This window comes from Pelodiscus sinensis, unplaced genomic scaffold, assembly GCF_049634645.1.
Source record: "Pelodiscus sinensis isolate JC-2024 unplaced genomic scaffold, ASM4963464v1 ctg132, whole genome shotgun sequence".
Taxonomy (NCBI): Eukaryota; Metazoa; Chordata; order Testudines; family Trionychidae; genus Pelodiscus; species Pelodiscus sinensis.
Genome location: NW_027465841.1, coordinates 232,956 through 260,569, shown reverse-complemented (window position 1 = coordinate 260,569; position 27,614 = coordinate 232,956). Strand labels below are relative to the sequence as shown.

Genomic DNA, 27,614 nt, shown 5'->3' with positions numbered 1-27,614 from the left:
CCAGCCCTGTCGTTCCCCCCACTCCCACCCCCCCCCCCCTCTCCCCCGCTCCCGGGACACCTGCATCATCTTCGACTCGGACTGGAACCCCCAGAACGACCTGCAGGTACCAGGGACCCCCAGGCACCCCGACCCCCCCCCCACAGTGCCCCCCCACGCTTCCAGCCCTGCCCCCCCCGACTCTTGCATTGATTTCTACTAGAACCCCCAGACCGACCTGCAGGTACCGAGGACCCCCAGGCACCCCGACCCCCCCTTCCTACAGTGCCCCCCACACGCCTCCAGCCCTGCTCCCCCGACACTTGCATCGTTTTCGACTGGAACCCCCAGACCGACCTGCAGGTACCGGGGACGCCCGGGGACCCTGACCCCCCCCCCCTCCCCCCCAGCTTCCTCTCCTCATAGCTCGCCCATACTTCCATTTCATACCCCTGACACCTGCATCATCTTGGACTCGGACAGGAACCCCTAGAATGACCTGCAGGTACTGGGGATGCTCCCCTGCCCCGCACCCCGTTCTCTGCTTCCCCAGGAGCTAACGGGGGTCGTGTCCTCTTCCTGTACCCCCATGGCGCCCTTCTCTCTCCTGCTCCCCTCTGTTTGCAGGGCCCCAAACCCCTGGGTCATCTCTGACCCCAGGGTCTGCCCCTGCTGAGCATGCTCTGGGCTCCCCAGGCAGGTGCACCCTGACACCCCTCTCCTCCAGGCGCAGGCGCGCTGCCACCGGATCGGGCAGAGCAAGGCTGTGAAGGTCTATCGCCTCATCACCCGCAACTCCTACGAGCGCGAGATGTTCGACAAGGCCAGCCTGAAGCTGGGCCTGGACAAGGCCGTGCTGCAGTCCATGAGCGGGCGCGAGGGCAGCATCGCCGGGGTGAGTGGGGGGCGGGGGCGGGTCAGGGAAGCTGCCTCTGCTAACGCTCCCCAGCACAGCCCAGAGGTGCTGCTGTCGGCACAGGGCCCCTCTGGGCTCGGGACTCCCTGCGGGCGGCCAGGCAGGGGGTGTGAGCGAACCCCGGGGCAGCATGGTGGGGAGCCAGCTCCCAGGGCTGGCGGCGCCCGTGTGAACGGTCCCCCCACGCCCCCAGATCCAGCAGTTCTCCAAGAAGGAAATCGAGGACTTGCTGCGCAAGGGGGCCTACGCGGCTATCATGGAGGAGGACGATGAGGGTTCCAAGTTCTGCGAGGAGGATATTGACCAGATCCTGCTGCGCCGTACGACCACCATCACCATCGAGAGCGAGGGCAAGGGCTCCACCTTCGCCAAGGTACCCGGGCCACCCCCCTCCCTGCCAGATCCCTCCCCATGGAGAGCGAGGGCCGGGGCTCCACCTACGCCAAGGTACCCCGACCACCCCCTCCCTGCCAGATCCCTCCCCATGGAGAGCGAGGGCAAGGGCTCCACCTTCGCCAAGGTACCCCGACCACCCCCTCCCTGCCAGATCCCTCCCCACGGAGAGCGAGGGCAAGGGCTCCACCTTCGCCAAGGTACCCCCGACCACCCCCTCCCTGCCAGATCCCTCCCCACGGAGAGCGAGGGCCGGGGCTCCACCTTTGCCAAGGTACCCCGACCACCCCCTCCCTGCCAGATCCCTCCCCATGGAGAGCGAGGGCCGGGGCTCCACCTTCGCCAAGGTACCCGGACCACCCCCTCCCTGCCAGACCCCTCCCCATGGAGAGCGGGGGCCGGGGCTCCACCTTCGCCAAGGTACCCCGACCACCCCCTCCCTGCCAGACCCCTCCCCACGGAGAGCGAGGGCCGGGGCTCCACCTTCGCCAAGGTACCCCGACCACCCCCTCCCTGCCAGATCCCTCCCCATGGAGAGCGGGGGCCGGGGCTCCACCTTCGCCAAGGTACCCCGACCACCCCCCTCCCTGCCAGACCCCTCCCCATGGAGAGCGGGGGCCGGGGCTCCACCTTCGCCAAGGTACCCCGACCACCCCCTCCCTGCCAGACCCCTCCCCATGGAGAGCGAGGGCCGGGGCTCCACCTTCGCCAAGGTACCCCGACCACCCCCCTCCCTGCCAGATCCCTCCCCACGGAGAGTGAGGGCCGGGGCTCCACCTTCGCCAAGGTACCCCGACCACCCCCTCCCTGCCAGATCCCTCCCCATGGAGAGCGAGGGCCGGGGCTCCACCTTCGCCAAGGTACCCCGACCACCCCCCTCCCTGCCAGACCTCTCCCCATGGAGAGCGAGGGCCGGGGCTCCACCTTCGCCAAGGTACCCCGACCACCCCCTCCCTGCCAGATCCCTCCCCATGGAGAGCGAGGGCCGGGGCTCCACCTTCGCCAAGGTACCCGGACCACCCCCTCCCTGCCAGACCCCTCCCCATGGAGAGCGGGGGCCGGGGCTCCACCTTCGCCAAGGTACCCCGACCACCCCCTCCCTGCCAGACCCCTCCCCATGGAGAGCGAGGGCCGGGGCTCCACCTTCGCCAAGGTACCCCGACCACCCCCTCCCTGCCAGACCCCTCCCCACGGAGAGCGAGGGCAAGGGCTCCACCTTCGCCAAGGTACCCCGACCACCCCCTCCCTGCCAGACCCCTCCCCACGGAGAGCGGGGGCCGGGGCTCCACCTTTGCCAAGGTACCCCCGACCACCCCCTCGCTGCCAGACCCCTCCCCACGGAGAACGGGGGGCCGGGGCTCCACCTTCACCAAGGTACCCCGACCACCCCCTCCCTGCCAGACCCCTCCCCACGGAGAGCGGGGGCCGGGGCTCCACCTTCACCAAGGTACCCCGACCACCCCCTCCCTGCCAGACCCCTCCCCACGGAGAGCGGGGGCCGGGGCTCCACCTTCGCCAAGATGCCCCCTGCAGATACTCTGCCACAACCAGGATGCTCCCTCCATAACCACAGTGTGCCCTGCCATGGCACCTCCCAGATACTCCTGGCTCCCCCATGGCCCTGGTCCAGTTCTGCCCCCCCGGGGGGAAGAGGCGGACATGGAGGGTGGCATCGGGGTGGGAGGGTGCTGCTCCCTGCCCTGCACTGCAAACCCCACTCTGACTGCCCCCCAGGCAAGCTTTGTGGCCTCAGAGAACCGCACGGACATCGCCCTGGATGACCCCAACTTCTGGCAGAAATGGGCTAAGAAAGCGGACCTGGACCTCGACCTGCTCAACAGCAAGGTGGGGAGGGGGGGCAGGAGTGCTGAGGGCAGGGAATGTCGGGGTGGGAGCAGCACTGCAGGAGGGAGGGGACCCAGCTGCTGCGAGCCCCCCAAGTTCCCCACCACTCGATCCTGTGCCCGTGTTCCTACCCCCCCACACACACACGGGCCCCATCCAAGCCCCTGCCTGCCTTGACAGGCATGTCGGGGGGTAGCCGAGAGGTGGGGGAGCCCCACAGCGGGCCCTGGGCGCTGTGCCCTTGCCTGGCTGGATGTAACGGCCCCTGCCCTGACAGGCATGTCGGGGGGTAGCCAAGAGGTGGGGGAGACCCACAGCGGGCCCTGGGCGCTGTGCCCTTGCCTGGCTGGATGTAACGGCCCCTGCCCTGACAGGCATGTCGGGGGGTAGCCGAGAGGTGGGGGAGCCCCACAGCGGGCCCTGGGCGCTGTGCCCTTGCCTGGCTGGATGTAACGGCCCCTGCCCTGACAGGCATGTCGGGGGGTAGCCGAGAGGTGGGGGGAGACCCACAGCGGGCCCTGGGCGCTGTGCCCTTGCCTGGCTGGATGTAACGGCCCCTGCCCTGACAGGCATGTCGGGGGGTAGCCGAGAGGTGGGGGAGACCCACAGCGGGCCCTGGGCGCTGTGCCCTTGCCTGGCTGGATGTAACGGCCCCTGCCCTCCCCAGAACAACCTGGTGATCGACACGCCGCGGGTGCGCAAGCAGACCCGGCACTTCAGCACGCTGAAGGACGACGACCTGGTGGAGTTCTCGGACCTGGAGAGCGAAGACGAGGAGCGGCCGCGCCCCCGGCGCCACGACCGGCACCACCCCCTGCACCACTCGTACGGGCGCACCGACTGCTTCCGTGTGGGAGAAGCACCTGCTGGTCTACGGGTGAGGAGCCGGGCTCCTTGTGGCTGAGGGTGTACGGGGGGAGGGGGCGGGGTCCCTGCCAGTCCCCAGGGCTGCGAGGGGAGGGTTTCTCATGGCGGGGGAGTATACAGGGGGAGGGGGCAGGGGCCCAGGGCAGGCGCTGTCCCAGCCAGTCCCAGGCTGCGAGGGGAGGTTCCTGTGGTGGGGGAAGGGGGGCAGGGGCAGGCGCTGGCCCAGCCAGTCCCAGGCTGTGAGGGGAGGTTCCTGTGGTGGGGGGAGGGGGCAGGGGCCCAGGGCAGGCGCTGGCCCAGCCAGTCCCAGGCTGCGAGGGGAGGTTCCTGTGGTGGGGGGAGGGGGCAGGGGCCCGGGGCAGGCGCTGGCCCAGCCAGTCCCAGGCTGTGAGGGGAGGTTCCTGTGGTGGGGGGGAGGGGGCAGGGGCCCAGGGCAGGCGCTGGCCCAGCCAGTCCCAGGCTGTGAGGGGAGGTTCCTGTGGTGGGGGGAGGGGGCAGGGGCCCGGGGCAGGCGCTGGCCCAGCCAGTCCCAGGCTGCGAGGGGAGGTTCCTGTAGTGGGGGGAGGGGGCAGGGGCCCGGGGCAGGCGCTGGCCCAGCCAGTCCCAGGCTGCGAGGGGAGGTTCCTGTGGCAGGGGGAGGGGGCAGGGGGCCGGGGCAGGCGCTGGCCCAGCCAGTCCCAGGCTGCGAGGGGAGGTTCCTGTGGCAGGGGGAGGGGGCAGGGGGCCGGGGCAGGCGCTGGCCCAGCCAGTCCCAGGCTGTGAGGGGAGGTTCCTGTGGTGGGGGGGAGGGGGCAGGGGCCCGGGGCAGGCGCTGGCCCAGCCAGTCCCAGGCTGCGAGGGGAGGTTCCTGTGGTGGGGGGAGGGGGCAGGGGCCCGGGGCAGGCGCTGGCCCAGCCAGTCCCAGGCTGCGAGGGGAGGTTCCTGTGGCGGGGGGGAGGGGGCAGGGGCCCGGGGCAGGCGCTGGCCCAGCCAGTCCCAGGCTGTGAGGGGAGGTTCCTGTGGTGGGGGGAGGGGGCAGGGGCCCGGGGCAGGCGCTGGCCCAGCCAGTCCCAGGCTGCGAGGGGAGGTTCCTGTGGCGGGGGGAGGGGGCAGGGGCCCGGGGCAGGCGCTGGCCCAGCCAGTCCCAGGCTGTGAGGGGAGGTTCCTGTGGCGGGGGCAGGGGGCAGGGGCCCGGGGCAGGCGCTGGCCCAGCCAGTCCCAGGCTGCGAGGGGAGGTTCCTGTGGCGGGGGGAGGGGGCAGGGGCCCGGGGCAGGCGCTGGCCCAGCCAGTCCCAGGCTGCGAGGGGAGGTTCCTGTGGCGGGGGGAGGGGGCAGGGGCCCGGGGCAGGCGCTGGCCCAGCCAGTCCCAGGCTGCGAGGGGAGGTTCCTGTGGCGGGGGGGAGGGGGCAGGGGCCCGGGGCAGGCGCTGGCCCAGCCAGTCCCAGGCTGCGAGGGGAGGTTCCTGTGGCGGGGGGAGGGGGCAGGGGCCCGGGGCAGGCGCTGGCCCAGCCAGTCCCAGGCTGTGAGGGGAGGTTCCTGTGGCGGGGGGAGGGGGCAGGGGCCCGGGGCAGGCGCTGGCCCAGCCAGTCCCAGGCTGTGAGGGGAGGTTCCTGTGGTGGGGGGAGGGGGCAGGGGCCCGGGGCAGGCGCTGGCCCAGCCAGTCCCAGGCTGCGAGGGGAGGTTCCTGTGGCGGGGGCAGGGGGCAGGGGCCCGGGGCAGGCGCTGGCCCAGCCAGTCCCAGGCTGTGAGGGGAGGTTCCTGTGGTGGGGGGAGGGGGCAGGGGCCCGGGGCAGGCGCTGGCCCAGCCAGTCCCAGGCTGTGAGGGGAGGTTCCTGTGGTGGGGGGAGGGGGCAGGGGCCCGGGGCAGGCGCTGGCCCAGCCAGTCCCAGGCTGTGAGGGGAGGTTCCTGTGGTGGGGGGAGGGGGCAGGGGCCCGGGGCAGGCGCTGGCCCAGCCAGTCCCAGGCTGTGAGGGGAGGTTCCTGTGGCGGGGGGAGGGGGCAGGGGCCCGGGGCAGGCGCTGGCCCAGCCAGTCCCAGGCTGCGAGGGGAGGTTCCTGTGGCGGGGGCAGGGGGCAGGGGCCCGGGGCAGGCGCTGGCCCAGCCAGTCCCAGGCTGTGAGGGGAGGTTCCTGTGGTGGGGGCAGGGGGCAGGGGCCCGGGGCAGGCGCTGGCCCAGCCAGTCCCAGGCTGCGAGGGGAGGTTCCTGTGGCAGGGGGAGGGGACAGGGGGCCCGGGGCAGGCGCTGGCCCAGCCAGTCCCAGGCTGCGAGGGGGCGTTTCTCATGGCGGGGGGTGCGCTGTGGGAGGATTCCTGTGGCAGGCAGTGACCAGCGGCTCCCTGCAGCTGGGGCCGGTGGCGCGAAATCCTGTCCCACGCCCGGTTCAAGCGGCGCCTGTCGGAGCGGGACGTGGAAACCATCTGCCGCGCCATCCTGGTCTACTGCCTGCTGCACTATCGGGGCGACGAGAACATCAAGGGCTTCATCTGGGACCTGATCAGCCCGGCCGAGAATGGCAAAGCCAAGGAGCTGCAGAACCACTCGGGTGAGGGGCCCCAGCCCCTTGGCTGCCTCCCGGCGAGGGGCAAGGCAGCCCCCGTGGGCGCCGCTTCCCGCCCGCCCCGCCCCACCCTGCCCTCACCTGTCTCCGTCCCCCTGCCAGGCTTGTCCATCCCTGTGCCGCGGGGGCGCAAGGGCAAAAAGGTGAAGTCCCAGAGCACGTTCGACGTGCACAAAGCCGAGTGGATCCGCAAGTACAACCCCGACACGCTCTTCCAGGACGAGAGCTACAAGAAACACCTCAAGCACCAGTGCAACAAGTAAGGGAACCGAGCGTCTGGGCTCCCCCACTGCGCGCACGCACGCCCCCCCCGCTGGTGCAAAGGACCCGAGCGTCTGGGATCCCCCACTGCGCACACGCACGCGCGCACACACCCCTGCTGGTGCAAGGGACCCGAGCGTCTGGGCTCCCCCACTGCGCACACGCACGCGCGCACACACCCCCGCTGGTGCAAGGGACCCGAGCGTCTGGGCTCCCCCACTGCGCACACGCCACGCGCGCACACACCCCCCGCTGGTGCAAGGGACCCGAGCGTCTGGGCTCCCCCACTGCGCACACGCACGCGCGCACACACCCCCGCTGGTGCAAGGGACCCAGGTGTCTGGGCTCCCCCACTGGTGCAAGGGACCCAGGTGTCTGGGCTCCCCCACTGCGCACACGCACGCGCGCACACACCCCCGCTGGTGCAAAGGACCCGAGCGTCTGGGCTCCCCCACTGCGCACACGCACGCGCGCACACACCCCCGCTGGTGCAAGGGACCCAGGTGTCTGGGCTCCCCCACTGGTGCAAGGGACCCAGGTGTCTGGGCTCCCCCACTGCGCGCACACACGCGCGCACACACCCCCGCTGGTGCAAAGGACCCGAGCGTCTGGGCTCCCCCACTGCGCGCACACACGCGCGCACACACCCCCCGCTGGTGCAAAGGACCCGAGCGTCTGGGCTCCCCCACTGCGCACACGCACGCGCGCACACACCCCCCGCTGGTGCAAGGGACCCAGGTGTCTGGGCTCCCCCACTGTGCACACACGCGCGCACGCACCCCCGCTGGTGCAAGGGACCCGAGCGTCTGGGCTTCCCCACTGCGCACACGCACGCGCGCACACACCCCCCGCTGGTGCAAGGGACCCGAGCGTCTGGGCTCCCCCACTGCGCACAACGCACGCGCGCACACACCCCCGCTGGTGCAAGGGACCCAGGTGTCTGGGCTCCCCCACTGGTGCAAGGGACCCAGGTGTCTGGGCTCCCCCACTGCGCACACGCACGCGCGCACACACCCCCGCTGGTGCAAAGGACCCGAGCGTCTGGGCTCCCCCACTGCGCGCACACACGCGCGCACACACCCCCGCTGGTGCAAAGGACCCGAGCGTCTGGGCTCCCCCACTGCGCACACGCACGCGCGCACACACCCCCGCTGGTGCAAGGGACCCAGGTGTCTGGGCTCCCCCACTGCGCACACACGCGCGCACGCACCCCCGCTGGTGCAAGGGACCCGAGCGTCTGGGCTTCCCCACTGCGCACACGCACGCGCGCACACACCCCCGCTGGTGCAAAGGACCCGAGCGTCTGGGCTCCCCCACTGCGCGCACGTACGCGTGCACGCACCGCCGCTGGTGCAAGGGACCCGAGCGTCTGGTCTCCCCCACTGCGCACACGCACCCCTGCTGGTGCAAGGGACCTGAGCGTCTGGGCTCCCCCACTGCGCGCACGCACCCCCGCTGGTGCAAGGGACCCGAGTGTCTGGGCTCCCCCACTGCGCACACGCACGCGCGCGCACGCCCCCACTGGTGCAAAGGACCCGAGCGTCTGGGCTCCCCCACTGCGCACACGCACCCCTGCTGGTGCAAGGGACCTGAGCGTCTGGGCTCCCCCACTGTGTGTGTACACACACACACACACACACACACACACACACACCTCCACCCACCCACCCACCCCCCACTGGTGCACGGGACCCAGGTGTCTGGGCTTCCCCCAGCATGCACACACATCACTGGTGCAAGGAATCCAGGTGCCCTGGAGGGATCCTGGTGTGCACGTGCACATTGCTGGTGCAAGGGACCCAGGTATCCGGGCTCCCTCCACATGCACACTTGCACCTGGCACAGAGAGCTGGGGCCGGGAGCTGGGCCTCGTGCGGCCTGGCCCGGGCTCGGGGCTCTGCTTTGATCCTGTGCCGTGTCCCCACCAGGGTGCTGCTGCGGGTGCGGATGTTGTACTACCTGCGCCAGGAGGTGATTGGGGACCAGGCCGGCAAGGTGCTGGCTGGGGCCAATGCCAGGTAAGGGACCTAAACTCCCCCGCCCAGCCTGGCTCGTCCCGGCCTTGGCCCACCACTTACTCCTCTCTCCTCGCAGCGAGATCGACATCTGGTTCCCACTGGTGGAGCAGCTGGAGGTGCCGACTGCCTGGTGGGACGCAGAGGCCGACAAGTCCCTGCTCATTGGGGTCTTCAAGCATGGTGCGTGGTGGGGAAGGGTCTCCCGGGGCGGGGGGGGGCTGGGCAGGGAGCAGCGGCGGGGTGCTCACCCCTGACCTGGGCCCCTCTCTCCCCAGGCTATGAGAAATACAACACCATGCGAGCGGACCCTGCGCTGTGCTTCCTGGAGAAGGCAGGGCGCCCTGATGACAAGGCCATCGCTGCCGAGCACCGCCTGGATGTGGGGGAGGGGTGAGTGACTGCTTAGGGGGAGGGGCCTGAGCCTGGTGGGGGGCCGCCTGCCTGCCTGGGGGCAGAGCAAAGGCACAGGGTGGGATTGGGTCCTGGTGAGGGGCGTTGGGGGGAGGAGGTAAGTAACTGTCCGGGGGCTGGGCTGGGGGTGGGGTACATGATTGTTTAGGGGCAAGTGACATGGGGCGGGCCCTGGGTCACCTGTCCAGAGGGGCGCGCCCGTGATGACTTGCCATGCTAATAGTGACCCCCCAGCAGTGTTTGGCTCTGGGAGGGGATGAGCTTGACTTGCTCCTCATGGAGTCCTGAGGCATGTCCCCCCCCCCCACCTCCCCGGGGGCAGTTCTTGGGGGGGTCACTAACCCCTCCCCTCCCCTCCCACCTGCCTCAGGGCGGAGTTCGACAAGGACTGCGAGGACCCCGAATACAAACCACTGTCCGGGCCGGCCAAGGAGCAGGACGACGAGGTGAGAGTTGCTCATTGGGCCTGCCCCCCCATTCCCCACAGGGCCCCCCACCAACACCCCTGCTCCCAGGTTCCCCCCCACCTCCCCCAGTGCTCTGTCCAGCCCCCCACTAGTTGCAGGGCAATACTCAGTCTCTCTCCTTTCCCACTCCAGGGCGACCCCCTGACGCTGCTGGACGAGGACATCTCCGTGGTGGACGGGGAAGAAGGTGAGGGGACTTGGGTGCCCGGGGATTCTGCTGAGGGGCAGCCCAAAAGGTGGCACTGGCCCGGGAGGGACTCTGACGCCTGTCGTCCCCCTGCAGGCCAGCCGGCCCAGCCTGGGCACCTCTTCTGGCCGCCAGGCTCAGCACTCACAGCCCGGCTGCGGCGCCTCATCACCGCCTACCAGCGGAGCTACAAGCAGGAGCAGCTGAAGATGGAGGCGGCGGAGCGGGGAGACCGGCGGCGCCGGCGCTGTGAGGCAGCCTGCAAGCTCAAGGAGATGGTGCGCCGAGAGAAGCAGCAGCGGTGAGTCTGGGCGATGTGCTGCCGGGAATGGGGGGGGTGCAGGGCGAGGCGTCTCCCCACGGGCCAGCTCAGGTCACCTGCCCTCGGAAACACCTGCTTCCTGCCCACAGGTGGACGCGTCGGGAGCAGGCAGATTTCTACCGTGTGGTGTCCAGCTTCGGGGTGGAGTACGACCCAGACACGCTGCGTTTCCACTGGGGCCGCTTCCGCGCACTGGCCCGGCTCGACCGCAAGACGGACGAAAGCCTCACCAAGTATTTCCACGGGTTCGTGGCCATGTGCCGGCAGGTGTGCCGGCTGCCCCCGGCCGCCAGTGACGGTGAGTGTGTGTCTAGCTGTCTGTCTGCCCCGGCCGCCAGTGACGGTGAGTGTGTGTCTGGCTGGCTGTCTGCCCCGGCCGCCAGTGACGGTGAGTGTGTGTCTGACTGGCTGTCTGCCCCGGCCGCCAGTGACGGTGAGTGTGTGTCTGGCTGGCTCTCTGCCGGCAGCCGCCAGTGACGGTGAGTGTGTGTCTGGCTGGCTGTCTGCCCCGGCCGCCAGTGACGGTGAGTGTGTGTCTGACTGGCTGTCTGCCCCGGCCGCCAGTGACGGTGAGTGTGTGTCTGGCTGGCTCTCTGCCGGCGGCTGCCAGTGACGGTGAGTGTGTGTCTAGCTGTCTGTCTGCCCCGGCCGCCAGTGACGGTGAGTGTGTGTCTGTCTGTCTCTGCCGGCGGCCGCCAGTCACCGTGAGTGTGTGTCTGGCTGGCCGTCTGCCCCGGCCGCCAGTGACGGTGAGTGTGTGTCTGGCTGGCTGTCTGCCCCGGCCGCCAGTGACGGTGAGTGTGTGTCTGGCTGGCTGTCTGCCCCGGCCGCCAGTGACGGTGAGTGTGTGTCTGACTGGCTGTCTGCCCCGGCCGCCAGTGACGGTGAGTGTGTGTCTGACTGGCTGTCTGCCCCGGCCGCCAGTGACGGTGAGTGTGTGTCTGGCTGGCTGTCTGCCCCCAGCCGCCAGTGACGGTGAGTGTGTGTCTGGCTGTCTGTCTGTCTGCCCCGGCCGCCAGTGACGGTGAGTGTGTGTCTGGCTGGCTGTCTGCCCCCAGCCGCCAGTGACGGTGAGTGTGTGTCTGGCTGGCTGTCTGCCCCCAGCCGCCAGTGACGGTGAGTGTGTGTCTGTTTCTCTGCGCCGGCTGTATCTCTTTGCCTGCAGCCCCAGCGCGCATGCAAGCTCGCAGTGACAGGATAGCAGGGTACCCGGGGAGCTGTGCTGCTCAGTCTGACCCTGCCCCCCATCTCTGCCAACAGAGTCCCCGGACCCCACGCTGTTCATCGAGCCCATCTCGGAGGAGCGTGCCTCCAGGACGCTGTACCGCGTGGACCTGCTGCGCCGGCTGCGGGAGCAGGTTCTGTGCCACCCGCTGCTGCAGGAGCGCCTGGCCCTGTGCCAGCCGCCGGGCCCCGAGCTGCCCGCTTGGTGGGACTGCGGGCGGCATGATGGCGAGCTGCTGCAGGGGGCAGCCCGCCACGGCCTGAGCCAGACCGACAGCACCATCATGCAGGACCCCGACTTCTCCTTCCTGGCTGCCCGCCTCAGCTACTTGCATGGCCGGGCCGGGACGCCCCAGCCCGCTGCGGGAGGGGCTGGCACCCCCACGGCTTCCCCTCTGCCCCCCGAGCCGTCAGCCCCACTGCTCCCCATGCTGCTCCCCAAGCCCGACTCTGCCCAAGACTCAGACTCGGAGCTCGACCTGGGCAAGCTCTCGCCCTCCACGTCTGGGTCATCGTCGTCCTGCTCAGAGGACAGTGAGGACGAGCAGGGTGAGTGTGGGACCCCAAGAACCTTCCCCCGGTCTCCTGTAGCTTCCCTGAGCCGAGGGGGCCCTCCATGTCTGCGCCATGGGGGGGAGCTGCCCAGGGCTGGGGGGTGTCGGTTCCTCTTCTCCCTCCACTCCTCAGGCATGGCACCTGCGGGGGAGGGAGGTGCCGGGGCGGAGGGTGTCTCTCTCCATGCCCCAGACACGGTGCCCATTGCGGGAGCTGCCCAGGGCTGGGGGGTGTCGGTTCCTCTTCTCCCTCCACTCCTCAGGCATGGCACCTGCAGGGGAGGGAGGTGCCGGGGCGGAGGGTGTCTCTCTCCATGCCCCAGACACGGTGCCCATTGTGGGAGCTGCCAAGGGCTGGGGGGGTGTCGGCTCCTCTTCTGCCCCCTCTCCTCAGGCATGGCACCTGCAGGGGAGGGAGGTGCCGGGGCGGAAGGTGTCTCTCTCCATGCCCCAGACACGGTGCCCATTGTGGGAGCTGCCCAGGGCAGGGGGTGTCGGCTCCTCTTCTCCCCCCTCTCCTCAGGCATGGCACCTGCAGGGGAGGGAGGTGCCGGGGCAGAGGGTGTGTCTCTCCATGCCCCAGACACGGTGCCCATTGCGGGAGCTGCCAAGGGCTGGAGGGGTGTCGGCTCCTCTTCTCCCCCCTCTCCTCAGGCATGGCACCTGCAGGGGAGGGAGGTGCCGGGGCGGAGGGTGTCTCTCTCCATGCCCCAGACACGGTGCCCATTGCAGGAGCTGCCCAGGGCTGGGGGGTGTCGGTTCCTCTTCTCCCTCCACTCCTCAGGCATGGCACCTGCAGGGGAGGGAGGTGCCGGGGCAGAGGGTGTCTCTCTCCATGCCCCAGACACGGTGCCCATTGTGGGAGCTGCCAAGGGCTGGGGGGGTGTCGGCTCCTCTTCTCCCCCCTCTCCTCAGGCATGGCACCTGCAGGGGAGGGAGGTGCCGGGGCGGAAGGTGTCTCTCTCCATGCCCCAGACACGGTGCCCATTGCGGGAGCTGCCCAGGGCTGGGGGTGTCGGCTCCTCTTCTCCCCCCTCTCCTCAGGCATGGCACCTGCAGGGGAGGGAGGTGCCGGGGCGGAGGGTGTGTCTCTCCATGCCCCAGACACGGTGCCCATTGCGGGAGCTGCCAAGGGCTGGAGGGGTGTCGGCTCCTCTTCTCCCCCCTCTCCTCAGGCATGGCACCTGCAGGGGAGGGAGGTGCCGGGGCGGAGGGTGTCTCTCTCCATGCCCCAGACACGGTGCCCATTGTGGGAGCTGCCCAGGGCTGGGGGTGTCGGCTCCTCTTCTCCCCCCTCTCCTCAGGCATGGCACCTGCAGGGGAGGGAGGTGCCGGGGCGGAGGGTGTCTCTCTCCATGCCCCAGACACGGTGCCCATTGCGGGAGCTGCCCAGGGCTGGGGGGTGTCGGCTCCTCTTCTCCCTCCACTCCTCAGGCATGGCACCTGCAGGGGAGGGAGGTGCCGGGGCGGAGGGTGTGTCTCTCCATGCCCCAGACACGGTGCACATTGTGGGAGCTGCCAAGGGCTGGAGGGGTGTCGGCTCCTCTTCTCCCCCCTCTCCTCAGGCATGGCACCTGCAGGGGAGGGAGGTGCCGGGGCGGAGGGTGTCTCTCTCCATGCCCCAGACACGGTGCCCATTGCGGGAGCTGCCAAGGGCTGGGGGGCGGTGTCGGCTCCTCTTCTCCCCCCTCTCCTCAGGCATGGCACCTGCAGGGGAGGGAGGTGTCGGGGCGGAGGGTGTCTCTCTCCATGCCCCAGACACGGTGCCCATTGCGGGAGCTGCCCAGGGCTGGGGGGTGTCGGTTCCTCTTCTCCCTCCACTCCTCAGGCATGGCACCTGCAGGGGAGGGAGGTGCTGGGGCGGGGGGTGTCGGTTCCTCTTCTCCCTCCACTCCTCAGGCATGGCACCTGCGGGGGAGGGAGGTGCCGGGGCGGAGGGTGTCTCTCTCCATGCCCCAGACACGGTGCCCATTGCGGGAGCTGCCAAGGGCTGGGGGGGGTGTCGGCTCCTCTTCTCCCCCCTCTCCTCAGGCATGGCACCTGCGGGGGAGGGAGGTGCCGGGGCGGAGGGTGTCTCTCTCCATGCCCCAGACATGGTGCCCATTGCGGGAGCTGCCAAGGGCTGGGGGGGGGTGTCGGCTCCTCTTCTCCCCCCTCTCCTCAGGCATGGCACCTGCAGGGGAGGGAGGTGCCGGGGCGGAGGGTGTCTCACCATCCGCTCTTCCCCACCACCCTAGGTCCCATGCCCTGCAGGGGGAAGCTGTCTGAGGAGGAGGAATCCCTGCTGTCCCTGCCCACCTCCCAGGAGGGCGACTCGCCCCAGCCCACTGCCCCGGAGCTGCTGCTGCAGGAGCGACAGCGAGCCCACGAGTGGCCCAAGGTAATGCTTGGGAGAGGTAACAAGCCCACCCCCAAGCCTCTGGGGAGTTGGGTGGGGGCAATTTGGGGGGCTGGGGTTGCCATGGTGACACTGGCACCCTTGTCTCCCCCAGACTGGAGCATTTGTACCACATCATTGGTGGTGTTTCTGTGGCTGTTCCATGCTTGGTTTTGATGAAGTGGCTGCTGTGATTCTGGGATGATGAGGGTGGCCGTGGTTCTGTGGCTGGTTGTGAGGGGGTAGTTGCCGTGGTTACGTGGTTGGTTGTGAAGGGTGACTGCTGTGATTCTGGGATGATGAGGGTGGCCGTGGTTCTGTGGCTGGTTGTGAAGGGTGACTGCTGTGATTCTGGGATGATGAGGGTGGCCGTGGTTCCGTGGCTGGTTGTGAGGGGGTAGTTGCCGTGGTTACGTGGTTGGTTGTGAAGGGTGACTGCTGTGATTCTGGGATGAGGAGGGGTGGCTGTGGTTCCGTGGCTGGTTGTGAGGGGGTAGTTGCCGTGGTTACGTGGTTGCTTGTGAAGGGTGACTGCTGTGATTCTGGGATGATGAGGGTGGCCGTGGTTCCGTGGCTGGTTGTGAGGGGGTAGTTGCCGTGGTTACGTGGTTGCTTGTGAAGGGTGACTGCTGTGATTCTGGGATGATGAGGGTGGCCGTGGTTCTGTGGCTGGTTGTGAGGGGGTAGTTGCCGTGGTTACGTGGTAGGTTGTGAAGGGTGACTGCTGTGATTCTGGGATGATGAGGGTGGCCGTGGTTCCGTGGCTGGTTGTGAGGGGGTAGTTGCCGTGGTTACGTGGTTGGTTGTGAAGGGTGACTGCTGTGATTCTGGGATGAGGAGGGGTGGCTGTGGTTCCGTGGCTGGTTGTGAGGGGGTAGTTGCCGTGGTTATGTGGTTGCTTGTGAAGGGTGACTGCTGTGATTCTGGGATGATGAGGGTGGCCGTGGTTCCGTGGCTGGTTGTGAGGGGGTAGTTGCCGTGGTTACGTGGTTGGTTGTGAAGGGTGACTGCTGTGATTCTGGGATGAGGAGGGGTGGCCGTGGTTCCGTGGCTGGTTGTGAAGGGTGGCTGCTGTGGTTTTGAGGGGTATAGGAGGTTGTTGTGGTTCCGTGGCTGGTTGTGGGGTTGCTGTGGTGACGCTGACACTCCTGTCTCTCCTAGGACCGGGTGCTCATTAACCGCATCGATCTGGTGTGCCAGGCTGTGCTGTCGGGCAAGTGGCCCACAGGTCACCGTAGCCAGGAGCTCTGTGGGGGCCACGGGGACTCTGTTCCCCGGCTGCCAGGGGACTACGCCAGCTCGCCCGCCCCCCACACGTGCTCCCAAGAGGAGGCGCCAGCCCTGTACACCCGCCTCCGGCACAGCCCCGAGGAGAAGGAGTTCACCGTGCAGATCAAGGACGTGAGTCTCCGGACGAACCGCGCAGGGGATATGGGGGTGCCGGTGATGACTTGCCATGCTAATACCGACCCCCCCAGCAGTGCATGTGGCTCTGCCCCAGGGAGGAATGAGTTAAAACTTCCTTCTCATGGAGACCTGAGGCCCCTGAAGGAGGGGTGGGGGTGGCCCCCCCTTGGTGTTGGTGCTGACCCAGTGTCTGCCCCAGGAGGAGGGGATCAAGCTGACATTCCAGAAGCACAAGCTGACCCCCAACGGCACTCTGCACGAGCGGCCCCTGCCGGGCCCCAAGAAGAGCAGCAAGAAGCTGGTGGAGGTGAGGGGGTAGGGATTCTGCGGGCTGTGTCTGGGAGGGCAGTGGAAGTGAGGTGTGGGGGAGGGAGGGTCTGTGATCCTGGGAGCTGCAGTTCGTGGGGGGGAAGGGGTGTCTCTGCCCCAGCTCAAGCTGCGGTGCTTGGGGGCTGGGCAGGGCGGATGGCTGGGAGGGGAGCTCGGGGGAGGGGGTTCTCTCCTGATGAGGAGGTCTCTGCCCAGCTGGAGCTGCTGTGCCTGGAGGGGCTGGGGAGGTAGGTGGGCTGGCTGGGTGAGGCTCTCTCCTGTCCTGACTGGGGGTCTCTGCCCCAGCTGGAGTTGGAGGGGCTGGGGAGGTAGGTGGGCTGGCTGGGGTGAGGCTCTCTCCTGTCCTGACTGGGGGTCTCTGACCCAGCTGGAGTTGGAGGGGCTGGGGAGGTAGGTGGTCTGGCTGGGGTGAGGCTCTCTCCTGTCCTGACTGGGGGTCTCTGCCCCAGCTGGAGTTGGAGGGGCTGGGGAGGTAGGTGGTCTGGCTGGGGTGAGGCTCTCTCCTGTCCTGACTGGGGGTCTCTGCCCCAGCTGGAGTTGGAGGGGCTGGGGAGGTGGGTGGTCTGGCTGGGGTGAGGCTCTCTCCTGTCCTGACTGGGGGTCTCTCCCCCAGCTGGAGTTGGAGGGGCTGGGGAGGTAGGTGGGCTGGCTGGGGTGAGGCTCTCTCCTGTCCTGACTGGGGGTCTCTGCCCCAGCTGGAGTTGGAGGGGCTGGGGAGGTAGGTGGTCTGGCTGGGGTGAGGCTCTCTCCTGTCCTGACTGGGGGTCTCTGACCCAGCTGGAGTTGGAGGGGCTGGGGAGGTAGGTGGTCTGGCTGGGGTGAGGCTCTCTCCTGTCCTGACTGGGGGTCTCTGCCCCAGCTGGAGTTGGAGGGGCTGGGAGGTAGGTGGTCTGGCTGGGGTGAGGCTCTCTCCTGTCCTGACTGGGGGTCTCTGCCCAGCTGGAGTTGGAGGGGCTGGGGAGGTAGGTGGGGCTGGCTGGGGTGAGGCTCCTCTCCTGTCCTGACTGGGGGTCTCTGCCCCAAGCTGGAGTTGGAGGGGCTGGGGAGGTAGGTGGGCTGGCTGGGGTGAGGCTCTCTCCTGTCCTGACTGGGGGTCTCTGCCCCAGCTGGAGTTGGAGGGGCTGGGGAGGTAGGTGGGCTGGCTGGGGTGAGGCTCTCTCCTGTCCTGACTGGGGGGTCTCTGCCCCAGCTGGAGTTGGAGGGGCTGGGGAGGTAGGTGGCTGGCTGGGTGAGGCTCTCTCCTGTCCTGACTGGGGGTCTCTCCCCCAGCTGGAGTTGGAGGGGCTGGGGAGGTGGGTGGTCTGGCTGGGGTGAGGCTCTCTCCTGTCCTGACTGGGGGTCTCTGCCCAGCTGGAGTTGGAGGGGCTGGGGAGGTGGGCTGGCTGGGGTGAGGCTCTCTCCTGTCCTGACTGGGGGGTCTCTGCCCCAGCTGGAGTTGGAGGGGCTGGGGAGGTAGGTGGTCTGGCTGGGGTGAGGCTCTCTCCTGTCCTGACTGGGGGTCTCTCCCCCAGCTGGAGTTGGAGGGGCTGGGGGAGGTAGGTGGTCTGGCTGGGGTGAGGCTCTCTCCTGTCCTGACTGGGGGTCTCTCCCCCAGCTGGAGTTGGAGGGGCTGGGGAGGTAGGTGGTCTGGCTGGGGTGAGGCTCTCTCCTGTCCTGACTGGGGGTCTCTGACCCAGCTGGAGTTGGAGGGGCTGGGGAGGTAGGTGGTCTGGCTGGGGTGAGGCTCTCTCCTGTCCTGACTGGGGGTCTCTGCCCAGCTGGAGTTGGAGGGGCTGGGGAGGTAGGTGGTCTGGCTGGGGTGAGGCTCTCTCCTGTCCTGACTGGGGTCTCTGCCCCAGCTGGAGTTGGAGGGGCTGGGGAGGTAGGTGGGCTGGCTGGGGTGAGGCTCTCTCCTGTCCTGACTGGGGGTCTCTGCCCAGCTGGAGTTGGAGGGGCTGGGGAGGTAGGTGGGCTGGCTGGGGTGAGGCTCTCTCCTGTCCTGACTGGGGGTCTCTGCCCCAGCTGGAGTTGGAGGGGCTGGGGAGGTAGGTGGGCTGGCTGGGGTGAGGCTCTCTCCTGTCCTGACTGGGGGTCTCTCCCCCAGCTGGAGTTGGAGGGGCTGGGGAGGTAGGTGGGCTGGCTGGGGTGAGGCTCTCTCCTGTCCTGACTGGGGGTCTCTGCCCCAGCTGGAGTTGGAGGGGCTGGGGAGGTAGGTGGTCTGGCTGGGGTGAGGCTCTCTCCTGTCCTGACTGGGGGTCTCTGCCCCAGCTGGAGTTGGAGGGGCTGGGGAGGTGGGTGGTCTGGCTGGGGTGAGGCTCTCTCCTGTCCTGACTGGGGGTCTCTGCCCCAGCTGGAGTTGGAGGGGCTGGGGAGGTAGGTGGGCTGGCTGGGGTGAGGCTCTCTCCTGTCCTGACTGGGGGTCTCTCCCCCAGCTGGAGTTGGAGGGGCTGGGGAGGTAGGTGGTCTGGCTGGGGTGAGGCTCTCTCCTGTCCTGACTGGGGGTCTCTGACCCAGCTGGAGTTGGAGGGGCTGGGGAGGTAGGTGGTCTGGCTGGGGTGAGGCTCTCTCCTGTCCTGACTGGGGGTCTCTGACCCAGCTGGAGTTGGAGGGGCTGGGGAGGTAGGTGGTCTGGCTGGGGTGAGGCTCTCTCCTGTCCTGACTGGGGGTCTCTGCCCCAGCTGGAGTTGGAGGGGCTGGGGAGGTAGGTGGGCTGGCTGGGGTGAGGCTCTCTCCTGTCCTGACTGGGGGTCTCTGCCCCAGCTGGAGTTGGAGGGGCTGGAGAGGTAGGTGGTCTGGCTGGGGTGAGGCTCTCTCCTGTCCTGACTGGGGGTCTCTGCCCCAGCTGGAGTTGGAGGGGCTGGGGAGGTGGGTGGTCTGGCTGGGGTGAGGCTCTCTCCTGTCCTGACTGGGGGTCTCTGCCCCAGCTGGAGTTGGAGGGGCTGGGGAGGTAGGTGGTCTGGCTGGGGTGAGGCTCTCTCCTGTCCTGACTGGGGGTCTCTGCCCCAGCTGGAGTTGGAGGGGCTGGGGAGGTAGGTGGTCTGGCTGGGGTGAGGCTCTCTCCTGTCCTGACTGGGGGTCTCTGCCCCAGCTGGAGTTGGAGGGGCTGGGGAGGTAGGTGGTCTGGCTGGGGTGAGGCTCTCTCCTGTCCTGACTGGGGGTCTCTGCCCCAGCTGGAGTTGGAGGGGCTGGGGAGGTGGGCTGGCTGGGGTGAGGCTCTCTCCTGTCCTGACTGGGGGTCTCTGCCCCAGCTGGAGTTGGAGGGGCTGGGGAGGTAGGTGGGCTGGCTGGGGTGAGGCTCTCTCCTGTCCTGACTGGGGGTCTCTGCCCCAGCTGGAGTTGGAGGGGCTGGGGAGGTAGGTGGGCTGGCTGGGGTGAGGCTCTCTCCTGTCCTGACTGGGGGTCTCTGCCCCAGCTGGAGTTGGAGGGGCTGGGGAGGTAGGTGGGCTGGCTGGGGTGAGGCTCTCTCCTGTCCTGACTGGGGGTCTCTGCCCCAGCTGGAGTTGGAGGGGCTGGGGAGGTAGGTGGTCTGGCTGGGGTGAGGCTTCTCTCCTGTCCTGACTGGGGGTCTCTGCCCCAGCTGGAGTTGGAGGGGCTGGGGAGGTAGGTGGTCTGGCTGGGGTGAGGCTCTCTCCTGTCCTGACTGGGGGTCTCTGCCCCAGCTGGAGTTGGAGGGGCTGGGGAGGTAGGTGGGCTGGCTGGGGTGAGGCTCTCTCCTGTCCTGACTGGGGGTCTCTGCCCAGCTGGAGTTGGAGGGGCTGGGGAGGTAGGTGGGCTGGCTGGGGTGAGGCTCTCTCCTGTCCTGACTGGGGGTCTCTGACCCAGCTGGAGTTGGAGGGGCTGGGGAGGTAGGTGGTCTGGCTGGGGTGAGGCTCTCTCCTGTCCTGATTGGGGGTCTCTGCCCCAGCTGGAGTTGGAGGGGCTGGGGAGGTAGGTGGTCTGGCTGGGGTGAGGCTCTCTCCTGTCCTGACTGGGGGTCTCTCCCCCAGCTGGAGTTGGAGGGGCTGGGGAGGTAGGTGGGCTGGCTGGGGTGAGGCTCTCTCCTGTCCTGACTGGGGGTCTCTCCCCCAGCTGGAGTTGGAGGGGCTGGGGAGGTAGGTGGGCTGGCTGGGGTGAGGCTCTCTCCTGTCCTGACTGGGGGTCTCTGACCCAGCTGGAGTTGGAGGGGCTGGGGAGGTAGGTGGTCTGGCTGGGGTGAGGCTCTCTCCTGTCCTGACTGGGGGTCTCTGCCCCAGCTGGAGTTGGAGGGGCTGGGGAGGTAGGTGGTCTGGCTGGGGTGAGGCTCTCTCCTGTCCTGACTGGGGGTCTCTGCCTCAGCTGGAGTTGGAGGGGCTGGGGAGGTAGGTGGTCTGGCTGGGGTGAGGCTCTCTCCTGTCCTGACTGGGGGTCTCTGCCCCAGCTGGAGTTGGAGGGGCTGGGGAGGTAGGTGGTCTGGCTGGGGTGAGGCTCTCTCCTGTCCTGACTGGGGGGTCTCTGCCCCAGCTGGAGTTGGAGGGGCTGGGGAGGTAGGTGGGCTGGCTGGGGTGAGGCTCTCTCCTGTCCTGACTGGGGGTCTCTGACCCAGCTGGAGTTGGAGGGGCTGGGGCGGTAGGTGGGCTGGCTGGGGTGAGGCTCTCTCCTGTCCTGACTGGGGGTCTCTGCCTCAGCTGGAGTTGGAGGGGCTGGGGAGGTAGGTGGGCTGGCTGAGGTGAGGCTCTCTCCTGTCCTGACTGGGGGTCTCTGCCCCAGCTGGAGTTGGAGGGGCTGGGGAGGTAGGTGGGCTGGCTGAGGTGAGGCTCTCTCCTGTCCTGACTGGGGGTCTCTGCCTCAGCTGGAGTTGGAGGGGCTGGGGAGGTGGGTGGTCTGGCTGGGGTGAGGCTCTCTCCTGTCCTGACTGGGGGTCTCTGCCCCAGCTGGAGTTGGAGGGGCTGGGGAGGTAGGTGGTCTGGCTGGGGTGAGGCTCTCTCCTGTCCTGATTGGGGGTCTCTGCCCCAGCTGGAGTTGGAGGGGCTGGGGAGGTAGGTGGTCTGGCTGGGGTGAGGCTCTCTCCTGTCCTGACTGGGGGTCTCTGCCCCAGCTGGAGTTGGAGGGGCTGGGGAGGTAGGTGGTCTGGCTGGGGTGAGGCTCTCTCCTGTCCTGACTGGGGGTCTCTGCCTCAGCTGGAGTTGGAGGGGCTGGGGAGGTAGGTGGGCTGGCTGGGGTGAGGCTCTCTCCTGTCCTGACTGGGGGTCTCTGCCCCAGCTGGAGTTGGAGGGGCTGGGGAGGTAGGTGGGCTGGCTGAGGTGAGGCTCTCTCCTGTCCTGACTGGGGGTCTCTGCCCCAGCTGGAGTTGGAGGGGCTGGGGAGGTAGGTGGGCTGGCTGGGGTGAGGCTCTCTCCTGTCCTGACTGGGGGTCTCTCCCCCAGCTGGAGTTGGAGGGGCTGGGGAGGTAGGTGGTCTGGCTGGGGTGAGGCTCTCTCCTGTCCTGACTGGGGGTCTCTGACCCAGCTGGAGTTGGAGGGGCTGGGGAGGTAGGTGGTCTGGCTGGGGTGAGGCTCTCTCCTGTCCTGACTGGGGGTCTCTGCCCCAGCTGGAGTTGGAGGGGCTGGGGAGGTAGGTGGTCTGGCTGGGGTGAGGCTCTCTCCTGTCCTGACTGGGGGTCTCTCCCCCAGCTGGAGTTGGAGGGGCTGGGGAGGTAGGTGGTCTGGCTGGGGTGAGGCTCTCTCCTGTCCTGACTGGGGGTCTCTGCCCCAGCTGGAGTTGGAGGGGCTGGGGAGGTAGGTGGTCTGGCTGGGGTGAGGCTCTCTCCTGTCCTGACTGGGGGTCTCTGCCCCAGCTGGAGTTGGAGGGGCTGGGGAGGTGGGTGGTCTGGCTGGGGTGAGGCTCTCTCCTGTCCTGACTGGGGGTCTCTGACCCAGCTGGAGTTGGAGGGGCTGGGGAGGTAGGTGGGCTGGCTGGGGTGAGGCTCTCTCCTGTCCTGACTGGGGGTCTCTGCCCCAGCTGGAGTTGGAGGGGCTGGGGAGGTAGGTGGGCTGGCTGGGGTGAGGCTCTCTCCTGTCCTGACTGGGGGTCTCTGCCCCAGCTGGAGTTGGAGGGGCTGGGGAGGTAGGTGGGCTGGCTGGGGTGAGGCTCTCTCCTGTCCTGACTGGGGGTCTCTGACCCAGCTGGAGTTGGAGGGGCTGGGGAGGTAGGTGGTCTGGCTGGGGTGAGGCTCTCTCCTGTCCTGACTGGGGGTCTCTGCCCCAGCTGGAGTTGGAGGGGCTGGGGAGGTAGGTGGGCTGGCTGGGGTGAGGCTCTCTCCTGTCCTGACTGGGGGTCTCTGCCCCAGCTGGAGTTGGAGGGGCTAGGGAGGTAGGTGGTCTGGCTGGGGTGAGGCTCTCTCCTGTCCTGACTGGGGGTCTCTCCCCCAGCTGGAGTTGGAGGGGCTGGGGAGGTAGGTGGGCTGGCTGGGGTGAGGCTCTCTCCTGTCCTGACTGGGGGTCTCTGCCCCAGCTGGAGTTGGAGGGGCTGGGGAGGTAGGTGGTCTGGCTGGGGTGAGGCTCTCTCCTGTCCTGACTGGGGGTCTCTGCCCCAGCTGGAGTTGGAGGGGCTGGGGAGGTAGGTGGTCTGGCTGGGGTGAGGCTCTCTCCTGTCCTGACTGGGGGTCTCTGCCCCAGCTGGAGTTGGAGGGGCTGGGGAGGTGGTCTGGCTGGGGTGAGGCTCTCTCCTGTCCTGACTGGGGGTCTCTGCCTCAGCTGGAGTTGGAGGGGCTGGGGAGGTAGGTGGTCTGGCTGGGGTGAGGCTCTCTCCTGTCCTGACTGGGGGTCTCTGCCCCAGCTGGAGTTGGAGGGGCTGGGGAGGTAGGTGGTCTGGCTGGGGTGAGGCTCTCTCCTGTCCTGACTGGGGGTCTCTGCCCCAGCTGGAGTTGGAGGGGCTGGGGAGGTAGGTGGTCTGGCTGGGGTGAGGCTCTCTCCTGTCCTGACTGGGGGTCTCTGCCCCAGCTGGAGTTGGAGGGGCTGGGGAGGTGGGTGGTCTGGCTGGGGTGAGGCTCTCTCCTGTCCTGACTGGGGGTCTCTGACCCAGCTGGAGTTGGAGGGGCTGGGGAGGTGGGTGGTCTGGCTGGGGTGAGGCTCTCTCCTGTCCTGACTGGGGGTCTCTGACCCAGCTGGAGTTGGAGGGGCTGGGGAGGTGGGTGGTCTGGCTGGGGTGAGGCTCTCTCCTGTCCTGACTGGGGGTCTCTGCCCCAGCTGGAGTTGGACGGGCTGGGGAGGTAGGTGGTCTGGCTGGGGTGAGGCTCTCTCCTGTCCTGACTGGGGGTCTCTGCCTCAGCTGGAGTTGGAGGGGCTGGGGAGGTGGGTGGTCTGGCTGGGGTGAGGCTCTCTCCTGTCCTGACTGGGGGTCTGTGACCCAGCTGGAGTTGGAGGGGCTGGGGAGGTAGGTGGTCTGGCTGGGGTGAGGCTCTCTCCTGTCCTGACTGGGGGTCTCTGCCCCAGCTGGAGTTGGAGGGGCTGGGGAGGTAGGTGGTCTGGCTGGGGTGAGGCTCTCTCCTGTCCTGACTGGGGGTCTCTCCCCCAGCTGGAGTTGGAGGGGCTGGGGAGGTAGGTGGGCTGGCTGGGGTGAGGCTCTCTCCTGTCCTGACTGGGGGTCTCTGCCCCAGCTGGAGTTGGAGGGGCTGGGGAGGTAGGTGGGCTGGCTGGGGTGAGGCTCTCTCCTGTCCTGACTGGGGGTCTCTGCCCCAGCTGGAGTTGGAGGGGCTGGGGAGGTAGGTGGTCTGGCTGGGGTGAGGCTCTCTCCTGTCCTGACTGGGGGTCTCTGCCCCAGCTGGAGTTGGAGGGGCTGGGGAGGTGGGTGGTCTGGCTGGGGTGAGGCTCTCTCCTGTCCTGACTGGGGGTCTCTGCCCCAGCTGGAGTTGGAGGGGCTGGGGAGGTAGGTGGTCTGGCTGGGGTGAGGCTCTCTCCTGTCCTGACTGGGGGTCTCTGCCCCAGCTGGAGTTGGAGGGGCTGGGGAGGTAGGTGGTCTGGCTGGGGTGAGGCTCTCTCCTGTCCTGACTGGGGGTCTCTGACCCAGCTGGAGTTGGAGGGGCTGGGGAGGTAGGTGGGCTGGCTGGGGTGAGGCTCTCTCCTGTCCTGACTGGGGGTCTCTGCCCCAGCTGGAGTTGGAGGGGCTGGGGAGGTAGGTGGTCTGGCTGGGGTGAGGCTCTCTCCTGTCCTGACTGGGGGGTCTCTGCCCCAGCTGGAGTTGGAGGGGCTGGGGAGGTAGGTGGTCTGGCTGGGGTGAGGCTCTCTCCTGTCCTGACTGGGGGTCTCTGCCCCAGCTGGAGTTGGAGGGGCTGGGGAGGTAGGTGGTCTGGCTGGGGTGAGGCTCTCTCCTGTCCTGACTGGGGGTCTCTGCCCCAGCTGGAGTTGGAGGGGCTGGGGAGGTAGGTGGTCTGGCTGGGGTGAGGCTCTCTCCTGTCCTGACTGGGGGTCTCTGCCCCAGCTGGAGTTGGAGGGGCTGGGGAGGTGGGCTGGCTGGGGTGAGGCTCTCTCCTGTCCTGACTGGGGGTCTCTGCCCCAGCTGGAGTTGGAGGGGCTGGGGAGGTAGGTGGGCTGGCTGGGGTGAGGCTCTCTCCTGTCCTGACTGGGGGTCTCTGACCCAGCTGGAGTTGGAGGGGCTGGGGAGGTAGGTGGGCTGGCTGGGGTGAGGCTCTCTCCTGTCCTGACTGGGGGTCTCTGCCCCAGCTGGAGTTGGAGGGGCTGGGGAGGTGGTCTGCCTGGGTTGAGGCTCTCTCCTGTCCTGACTGGGGGTCTCTGCCCCAGCTGGAGTTGGACGGGCTGGGGAGGTAGGTGGTCTGGCTGGGGTGAGGCTCTCTCCTGTCCTGACTGGGGGTCTCTGCCTCAGCTGGAGTTGGAGGGGCTGGGGAGGTAGGTGGTCTGGCTGGGGTGAGGCTCTCTCCTGTCCTGACTGGGGGTCTCTGCCCCAGCTGGAGTTGGAGGGGCTGGGGAGGTAGGTGGTCTGGCTGGGGTGAGGCTCTCTCCTGTCCTGACTGGGGGTCTCTGCCCCAGCTGGAGTTGGAGGGGCTGGGGAGGTAGGTGGTCTGGCTGGGGTGAGGCTCTCTCCTGTCCTGACTGGGGGTCTCTGCCCCAGCTGGAGTTGGAGGGGCTGGGGAGGTGGGCTGGCTGGGGTGAGGCTCTCTCCTGTCCTGACTGGGGGTCTCTGCCCCAGCTGGAGTTGGAGGGGCTGGGGAGGTAGGTGGGCTGGCTGGGGTGAGGCTCTCTCCTGTCCTGACTGGGGGTCTCTGACCCAGCTGGAGTTGGAGGGGCTGGGGAGGTAGGTGGGCTGGCTGGGGTGAGGCTCTCTCCTGTCCTGACTGGGGGTCTCTGCCCCAGCTGGAGTTGGAGGGGCTGGGGAGGTGGTCTGCCTGGGTTGAGGCTCTCTCCTGTCCTGACTGGGGGTCTCTGCCCCAGCTGGAGTTGGACGGGCTGGGGAGGTAGGTGGTCTGGCTGGGGTGAGGCTCTCTCCTGTCCTGACTGGGGGTCTCTGCCTCAGCTGGAGTTGGAGGGGCTGGGGAGGTAGGTGGTCTGGCTGGGGTGAGGCTCTCTCCTGTCCTGACTGGGGGTCTCTGCCCCAGCTGGAGTTGGAGGGGCTGGGGAGGTAGGTGGGCTGGCTGGGGTGAGGCTCTCTCTGTCCTGACTGGGGGTCTCTGACCCAGCTGGAGTTGGAGGGGCTGGGGAGGTAGGTGGGCTGGCTGGGGTGAGGCTCTCTCCTGTCCTGACTGGGGGTCTCTGCCCCAGCTGGAGTTGGAGGGGCTGGGGAGGTGGGTGGTCTGGCTGGGGTGAGGCCTCTCTCCTGTCCTGACTGGGGGGTCTCTCCCCCAGCTGGAGTTGGACGGGCTGGGGAGGTAGGTGGTCTGGCTGGGGTGAGGCTCTCTCCTGTCCTGACTGGGGGTCTCTGCCCAGCTGGAGTTGGAGGGGCTGGGGAGGTAGGTGGGCTGGCTGGGTGAGGCTTCTCTCCTGTCCTGACTGGGGGTCTCTCCCCCAGCTGGAGCTGCAGTGCCTGGAGGGGCTGCGGGGCCCTGAGATCGACTTAGAGGCACGGATCCCAGTGGTGCACAAGGCGAACGGGACGCTGCTGGTGGGAGAGGCGGCCCCACGCCGAGCCGACCTGGAGGCCTGGGCTGCAGGCGCACCCTGACTTTGCCATTGACCCCCGTTTCCTGGCTGTGAGTGTCGCCCAGCCCTTCCTTTCTAGCAGAGCCCTGCCCCTCAGGCCCCAGCTTCCCGCCTCTTCCCCCTGCTCTCGAGGGCCAGGCCGCAGATGCGAGACCGCTCTCTGGTACTGGTCCCCCCATGTGATGCTCTAGAGCTGCCCCCTCTGGCCTTGCAGCCCTGCCTCTCTCCCCAGGACACAACCACCCCCGAATGCGCGGCCCAGGAGTGTTCAGAGAGGGGGTGCGTGGGCCCCTGTGGGGAGGGGAGATGGGCGGGGCCCTGAGCAGCAGAGCCAGTAACCAAGTGTCTTTCTCTTGCCCCGATCCCTGTGTGGTTCCCACCCGCCAGTACATGGAAGATCGGCGCAAGCAGCACAAGTGGCACCGGTGTAAAAAAAGTGCAGTGGAGCTGAGCTGCCTGCCGGGGCTGGAGCGGGGCCCGGGGGCCAGTGGCTCTCACAACAGCAGGAAGGTGAGAGGCTTGCTGCTTAACCCCTCCCTGCGCCTGGGCTGGTGTCTGCCCAGCTTCTCGTCCCACGCTGGAGCCTCCACCCGTGGGACTGAGGGTCACGCCCTGCTGCTGGCCCCCAAGCAGTCCTGGGTATTGGACCGGGAACGGGGGAAGCCTTCCCCTGCTAATTCCTTCCCTGTCCCGTCTCTCCCTTCCAGGGCTACGTGCCTGACCCCATGATGAGCCGGATGCTGCCCGGCCATTGGAGTCCGACGGGGGCCTGAAACAGCCACATGGCCGCCGGGCGGGGGTGGAGTTGGCCAAGATGGTATCATTGATGGGCGGGGCTGGGCGGAGCCAGCTGGGGGCTCCTGGGCCCCTGTCTCTCCATGGCCCCTTCCAACCTGGACCAGCCCCTGGCTCCTCCCTGCCCTACATGCCCTTCCCTGCAACATCCTCCTCTGGCACTCTGCTGCACCCGGGGTTGGGCCGTGGCAGCTATGCCCCGGGGCCACCCCTGCACCTGGGCTCCCTGGGGCACCCGCAGCCTGAGGAGGACGATGAGGAGGAGGAAGATGAGGATGAGATGGATGACTTGTCTCAGGGCTACGCCAGTTCGGAACGGGATTTCTCCCTGCTTGATGACCCCATGATGCCAGCCAACTCGGACTCCAGTGACGGTGCTAACGAAGGTGGCGACTGAGCTGCAGGGACAGAAGAGGGTACTGGAACTCACTGACGATGCAGGGAGGCAGCTGGAGCCCCCTGCATCCGTCACACAATCCTCTTCCCCTGCTGGGGGTCAGGGGACAGAGTGGGGGGACTTTGCCCAGACCTGGGCTAATGAGAGTGGGGCTCAGACCCTGTCCTGGGGTGGACGAGCCCCCTGGGCTTTGACGTATGTGGGCTTGGCCAGTAAAACTGCACCCCAGCTGGAGTGACCTCGCAGCCTACAGCATTACCTGCC

At 68.4% G+C, this 27,614-nt stretch overlaps 1 protein-coding gene and 2 non-coding genes across 3 annotated transcripts; all 3 read left to right on the top strand.

Moving 5' to 3' along the window:
- Positions 1-46: 46 nt before the first annotated feature.
- LOC102450975 (chromodomain-helicase-DNA-binding protein 8-like) lies at positions 47-27,614 on the top strand (the record flags this gene model as incomplete). Its single annotated transcript, XM_075914840.1, is given in 24 exon segments — positions 47-106; positions 707-874; positions 1,089-1,268; positions 3,023-3,133; positions 3,801-3,986; positions 3,988-4,010; positions 6,322-6,521; positions 6,639-6,795; positions 8,726-8,815; positions 8,892-8,995; positions 9,091-9,205; positions 9,597-9,672; positions 9,826-9,880; positions 9,977-10,181; positions 10,292-10,500; positions 11,463-11,975; positions 14,218-14,360; positions 15,519-15,758; positions 15,964-16,071; positions 26,028-26,162; positions 26,164-26,208; positions 26,546-26,668; positions 26,866-26,902; positions 26,905-27,614. Coding segments are annotated over 24 exon segments (3,729 nt in total), but the record flags the coding sequence as incomplete, so codon positions are not given.
- On the top strand, positions 9,422-9,519 carry LOC142823581 (small nucleolar RNA U6-53/MBII-28). Its single transcript, XR_012898752.1, has one exon. It is a non-coding gene; the product is annotated as a small nucleolar RNA U6-53/MBII-28 (small nucleolar RNA).
- Positions 15,796-15,902, top strand: LOC112547242 (small nucleolar RNA U6-53/MBII-28). The gene has a single exon (XR_003090987.2). It is a non-coding gene; the product is annotated as a small nucleolar RNA U6-53/MBII-28 (small nucleolar RNA).